The following is a 6,855-nucleotide window of genomic DNA, read 5'->3' on the forward strand; positions in this document are numbered from 1 at the left end:
CGTGCAGCGAAGGAGGACGAAGGGACGCAGAGCCCGGCGGACGTGCAGCGAAGGAGGACGAAGGGACGCAGAGCCCGGCGGACGTGCAGCGAAGGAGGACGAAGGGACGCAGAGCCCGGCGGACGTGCAGCGAAGGAGGACGAAGGGACGCAGAGCCCGGCGGACGTGCAGCGAAGGAGGACGAAGGGACGCAGAGCCCGGCGGACGTGCAGCGAAGGAGGACGAAGGGACGCAGAGCCCGGCGGACGTGCAGCGAAGGAGGACGAAGGGACGCAGAGCCCGGCGGACGTGCAGCGAAGGAGGACGAAGGGACGCAGAGCCCGGCGGACGTGCAGCGAAGGAGGACGAAGGGACGCAGAGCCCGGCGGACGTGCAGCGAAGGAGGACGAAGGGACGCAGAGCCCGGCGGACGTGCAGCGAAGGAGGACGAAGGGACGCAGAGCCCGGCGGACGTGCAGCGAAGGAGGACGAAGGGACGCAGAGCCCGGCGGACGTGCAGCGAAGGAGGACGAAGGGACGCAGAGCCCGGCGGACGTGCAGCGAAGGAGGACGAAGGGACGCAGAGCCCGGCGGACGTGCAGCGAAGGAGGACGAAGGGACGCAGAGCCCGGCGGACGTGCAGCGAAGGAGGACGAAGGGACGCAGAGCCCGGCGGACGTGCAGCGAAGGAGGACGAAGGGACGCAGAGCCCGGCGGACGTGCAGCGAAGGAGGACGAAGGGACGCAGAGCCCGGCGGACGTGCAGCGAAGGAGGACGAAGGGACGCAGAGCCCGGCGGACGTGCAGCGAAGGAGGACGAAGGGACGCAGAGCCCGGCGGACGTGCAGCGAAGGAGGACGAAGGGACGCAGAGCCCGGCGGACGTGCAGCGAAGGAGAAGGAGGACGAAGGGACGCAGAGCCCGGCGGACGTGCAGCGAAGGAGAAGGAGGACGGGACGCAGAGCCCGGCGGACGTGCAGCGAAGGAGAAGGAGGACGGGACGCAGAGTCCGGCGGACGTGCAGCGAAGGAGGAGGACGGGACGCAGAGCCCGGCGGACGTGCAGCGAAGGAGGAGGACGGGACGCAGAGCCCGGCGGACGTGCAGCGAAGGAGAAGGAGGACGGGACGCAGAGCCCGGCGGACGTGCAGCGAAGGAGAAGGAGGACGGGACGCAGAGCCCAGCGGACGTGCAGCGAAGGAGAAGGAGGACGGGACGCAGAGCCCAGCGGACGTGCAGCGAAGGAGGACGAAGGGACGCAGAGCCCGGCGGGCGTGCAGCGAAGGAGAAGGAGGACGGGACGCAGAGCCCAGCGGACGTGCAGCGAGGGAGGAGGACGGGATGCTGAGCTTGGTGGTCAGCTGATATGCGCTGCAGCCAAAATACCGGAACCGGAGCAGAGGCGGGTAGCAGGGGTTGAACCCTGAGAGGGTGAGAGCTGAGGCGTTTATTTGGCAGTCTGGGGGGCTCTCCTGACAGTGGACAGCCCCTTTAACCATTTGTGACGTTGAAAAATCCCCATTACAAGCTGTTCCTGGGCCGCCACAGATCCCAGGTGCTCACCTTGAGCCGTTTCACCACCTCATCGTTGCTGATCTTGTCGGTGATCTCCTTCACCCCCGGGGGGTAGACGATCTTGCCGTCCGGGGCTTTCTGCGGGGCAGGGAACTCCATGATGTCGGTCTGCGCGGTCCTCTAGCGGCCTCTATGGGTCAGAAAACAAAACGTCACCTCCGTGTACAGAGCCGGAGACAAAAACAGCCCCATACACGGGGCTCTGCCCGGTCACAGCAGCCCGGACGGGCGGGGGCGGCACCGGGAGATCCCGGCAGGAGGCTGCAACCGGGTGTGAGCGGCACAGGACCGGAGGGGCAGGCAGGGAAGTGATAGCTACTTTTACCCGGTAGCGATTGAATGGGAGGCCGGAAAGTGTCAGTGACCGCCCCGCACTCCACTCCCAGCCGGGCGGCAGCTGTGTGCGAGGCCCGGAACGCGGCCTCCCCCTGTACAGCAGCAGGACATGCGCCGGGCCCGCTGCAGACTTACCTCCGGAGGACAGCAGGCTCCCCCCGCATGTATCCGGTGTGTCGGGGCGGCTCTCACACAGGAGGAGTGTCTGAGGGGAAGGCCTCTAGCGTGCACCTCGCTTCCTGTCCGCAGCGGCCTGGCTCACACACACGAATCACCTGGCGCCAATCCGCTGCCGGACACGTGACCCGCACCGGGCTCCACAGCGGCACCGCTGGTCTCGGGTATGGCGGACACGCGCAGGCTCGGCCGCCACCACCACACTCTCACTCACACGCTGCTGCTGCCGCCGACACCGGGACTCGCGCTGGCGCACAGCGACATCTAGTGGTTGGCGCCAAAACCCTGGAGACCAAATTGGAAACAGAATGAAAGTGTGACCCCTGCCCTCCCGACACTGGGAGAGGGGTCCGGCACTGGGGTCAGGGGTACTGGGAGAGGGGAGAGGGCACTGGGGTCAGCTTCAGGGGGGAGAGGGGTCCAAGCACTGGGGTCAGTGGCTTTGGGAGAGGAGTCCGAGCACTGGGGTCAGCGGCACTGGGAGAGGGGTCCGGGCACTGGGGTCAGCGGCACTGGGAGAGAGATCCGGGCACTGGGAGAGGGATCCGGGCACTGGGGTCAGCGTCAGGGGGGAGAGGGGTCCGAACACTGGGGTCAGCGTCACTGGGAGAGGGGTCCGAGCACTGGGGTCAGCGGCACTGGGAGAGGGGTCCGGGCACTGGGGTCAGCGGCACTGGGAGAGGGGTCCGAGCACTGGGGTCAGCGGCATTGGGAGAGGGGTCCGAGCACTGGGGTCAGCGGCACTGGGAGAGGGGTCCGGGCACTGGGGTCAGCGGCACTGGGAGAGGGGTCCGAGCACTGGGGTCAGCGGCATTGGGAGAGGGGTCCGAGCACTGGGGTCAGCGGCATTGGGAGAGGGATCCGGGCACTGGGGTCAGCAGCATTGGCAGAGGGGTCCGAGCACTGGGGTCAGCGGCATTGGGAGAGGGATCCGGGCACTGGGGTCAGCGGCATTGGGAGAGGGGTCCGAGCACTGGGGTCAGCGGCATTGGGAGAGGGATCCGGGCACTGGGGTCAGCGGCATTGGCAGAGGGGTCCGAGCACTGGGGTCAGCGGCATTGGGAGAGGGATCCGGGCACTGGGGTCAGCGGCATTGGGAGAGGGGTCCGAGCACTGGGGTCAGCGGCATTGGGAGAGGGGTCCGAGCACTGGGGTCAGCGGCATTGGGAGAGGGGTCCGAGCACTGGGGTCAGCGGCACTGGGAGAGGGATCCGGGCACTGGGGTCAGCGGCACTGGGAGAGGGATCCGGGCACTGGGGTCAGCGTCAGGGGGGAGAGGGGTCCGAGCACTGGGGTCAGCGTCACTGGGAGAGGGGTCCGAGCACTGGGGTCAGCGGCACTGGGAGAGGGGTCCGGGCACTGGGGTCAGCGGCACTGGGAGAGGGGTCCGAGCACTGGGGTCAGTGGCACTGGGAGAGGGGTCCGGGCACTGGGGTCAGCGGCACTGGGAGAGGGGTCCGAGCACTGGGGTCAGCGGCATTGGGAGAGGGGTCCGAGCACTGGGGTCAGCGGCATTGGGAGAGGGATCCGGGCACTGGGGTCAGCGGCATTGGCAGAGGGGTCCGAGCACTGGGGTCAGCGGCATTGGGAGAGGGATCCGGGCACTGGGGTCAGCGGCATTGGGAGAGGGATCCGGGCACTGGGGTCAGCGGCATTGGCAGAGGGGTCCGAGCACTGGGGTCAGCGGCATTGGGAGAGGGATCCGGGCACTGGGGTCAGCGGCATTGGGAGAGGGGTCCGAGCACTGGGGTCAGCGGCATTGGGAGAGGGGTCCGAGCACTGGGGTCAGCGGCATTGGGAGAGGGGTCCGAGCACTGGGGTCAGCGGCACTGGGAGAGGGATCCGGGCACTGGGGTCAGCGGCACTGGGAGAGGGGTCCGGGCACTGGGGTCAGCGTCGGGGGAGAGGGGTCCGGGCACTGGGGTCAGCGTCGGGGGAGAGTGATCCGAGCACTGGGGTCAGCGTCGGGGGAGAGGGGTCCGAGCACTGGGGTCAGCGTCGGGGGAGAGGGGTCCGAGCACTGGGGTCAGCGGCACTGGGAGAGGGATCCGGGCACTGGGGTCAGCAGCATTGGCAGAGGGGTCTGGGCACAATCGTCACAATCCGCCTATAATGAAAGTCAATGGGGAAAAAAACGGATCCTCAAAAGAAAATTGCGGATCCGTTTTTTTCAAAACCTGGCGGATTGTGACTGATTGTAAAAAACTGAAGTGTGAAAGAGGCCTAAGTAACCAGGTAATCACCCAGAACAGGAGACGCTTGGAAGAAACCCAGCACGTCCCTGCCCTGATTGGAGTCTGGACTATCACTCACAATACTGACAGCTCAGCACGATCCTGATTCTATAGGGCAGATGAGCGGTCACTCACTTCGTCCAGGACGCAGTGAGTGGTGAAATTGTGACAAACCATTCTAAGTCAATATCACATACTACAAGAAGGTGAAAACAGGGCTCACAGAAATATACAATTAAAACATTACTTTTATCATCTTGCCACAGAGGTTGGCACCCTAATATCACAACTGGCATCTCTGTCCTAAGGTTGGCTCTGGTAAACCCTATTAAACTCTGCAGGACAGAAAAATAACAAATTAATAATGATAGATGGAGAAAAATCTCAAAAGAGCGGATATAAATAAGATAAAAACAATAGTCTAAGGCTACTGCAATGCAAAATTAGGTTTTTTTATACAGTCTAATTATCGTACTGCATCATGATTTCATTTGGTTAGTCCAGATAAATCTACAGAACATCTTAAAGGGAATCTCACCCTCTTTTTTGACTATCAGCTGCCGGCATTGACATCAGGGGCTTATCTACAGCATTCTGTAATGCTGTAGATCAGCCCCCGACGTAACCTGAAAGAGAAGAAAAACACGTTAGATTATACTCATCGGAGGGGGCGGTCCGGTCCGACGCCTCCCATCTTCATACGATGCCGTCCTCTTCTGCCCTTCCTGTAGTGGCTCCGTCGCAGGCGGAGCAGAATACTGCAGTGCGCAGGCGCCAGACCTCTCCTGACGCCTGCGCACTGCAGGACTCTGCCCTCAACAGGGCAGAGCAGTGCGCCGGAGCCACTACAGGAAGGGAAGAAGAGGATGGCATCGTATGAAGATGGGAGGCGTCGGACCGGACTGCAACACCCATTGGTCCGGACCACCCCCTCCGGTGAGTATAATCTAACACGTTTTTCTTATCTTTCAGGTTACGTCGGGGGCTGATCTACAGCATTACAGAATGCTGTAGATAACCCCTGATGTCAATGCGGGCAGCTGATAGTCCAAAAAAGGGTGACAGATTCCCTTTAAATTCATCACAGACACAGGTTTTGCATTACAGCAGCCTTACAAGCAGGGTCGGCGTTATCTTTGCTTTAATTATTGTATTATCTTTAACTTTGTTACTTCAGACTGTTGTGTATGAACTGTTGAATTGTAAAGCGCTGTGGAATATGTTGGCACTATATAAAGATTATTAATATTATCGATCATATTTAGTTATTTTTCTGTCCTGCGATATTAGGGTGCCAACCAAGGTAGGTTTAGGACTAGTGATGAGCGAGTATACAGTACTCGTTGCTCGGGTTTTCCCGAGCATTCTCGGGTGGTCTCCGAGTATTTTGGCGTGCTCGGAGATTTAGTTTGCGTCGCCTCAGCTGCATGATATGTGGCTGCTGAACAGGCTGAATACATGTGAGGAATACCTGTTTGTTAGGAAATCCCCACATGTATTCAGCCTGTCTATTAGCTGTAAATGATGCAGCTACTTCGACAAAAACTAAATCTCTGAGCACGCCAAAATACTCGTCGGTCAGCCGAGCATGCTCGGGAAAACCCAATCAACAAGTATGCTTACTCATGACTAATTAGGACTAGAGGTACAATTGGGTTTGTTTTTACCCAATGGTTGATATACTTTGAGTCATTGGCTACATTTTCATAGAACACATCAATGAAATTTTGAAAAATATTGGCTAGCCTTTTTGATTTTTTTCTTTTTTACATTTCTAACTGGTTTCTAATTTACATTCATACATTAAATAATGTGGTTTTAAATGGGAAATAAAAGTAATGTTTTAATTGGTGAATATTTCTGTGAACCTTGTGTTATAGTCATACACTTTATAGTACAGGGTGGGCCATTTATATGGATACATCTAAATAAAATGGAAATGGTTGGTGATATCAACTTCCTGTTTGTGGCACATTAGTATATGGGAGGGGGAAAACTTTTTAAGATGGGTGGTGACCATGGCGGCCATTTTGAAGTCTGCCATTTTGGATCCAAATTCATAAATGGCCCACCCAGGTGAGTCCATATTGATGGCTCACCCTGTATAAGTATAGAAGGGGAAAGAAGGCTTCGGCAGTAAGGGGTTAATGAATTTCTTTGTGAAAATTGAGAAAGTAAGTGCAAGTCATGGTATACAGTATGTCAGTATAAGATTCAGCGAATGTGTAATTATGGATTAGCTAAGCTAATGGTCTTATGCTCCCGTTTCACATAGCGACGCACCAGCGATCCCGACAACGATACGACCTGGTAAGGATCGCTGGTGCATCGCTACATGGTCGCTGGTAAGCTGCCAAACAGGTAGATCTCAAACGACGCAGCAACGATACGGTGATCCGTATAACGACCTCGGCGGTCGATGGGACCTTGTCACACAGCAGCTACTCTGACGACTCACGCCTGTGTCCCTGAGCTCTGCGTCACCAACAATGCCACTCATCCGCATCAAACAGCGATGCATGCTGGCCAGCGGGACACCAGCGATCAAAAAATGG

General features: G+C 58.7%; 1 protein-coding gene across 11 annotated transcripts in view; it reads right to left on the reverse strand.

Moving 5' to 3' along the window:
• Positions 1 to 2,298, reverse strand: part of PDS5A (PDS5 cohesin associated factor A) — a 219,225-nt gene extending 216,927 nt beyond the window's left edge. For 7 of the 11 annotated variants that reach the window (XR_012227056.1, XR_012227057.1, XM_073561102.1 and 4 more), the window contains exons 1-2: positions 2,025 to 2,298; positions 1,542 to 1,683 (exon numbers count right to left, since the gene is read on the reverse strand). Coding sequence is in view for 9 of the 11 variants with exons in the window: in XM_073561102.1 (XP_073417203.1) it covers positions 1,542 to 1,652 (111 nt within the window). In the remaining 2 variants the exon portion in view is untranslated. The other 4 variants (XM_073561104.1, XM_073561103.1, XM_073561106.1 and 1 more) reach the window with 2 other exon arrangements.
• Positions 2,299 to 6,855: the final 4,557 nt, after the last annotated feature.

The sequence above is a fragment of the Dendrobates tinctorius genome, unplaced genomic scaffold (genome assembly GCF_039654945.1).
Source record: "Dendrobates tinctorius isolate UK_male_01 unplaced genomic scaffold, ASM3965494v1 ptg000314l, whole genome shotgun sequence".
Classification (NCBI taxonomy): domain Eukaryota; kingdom Metazoa; phylum Chordata; class Amphibia; order Anura; family Dendrobatidae; genus Dendrobates; species Dendrobates tinctorius.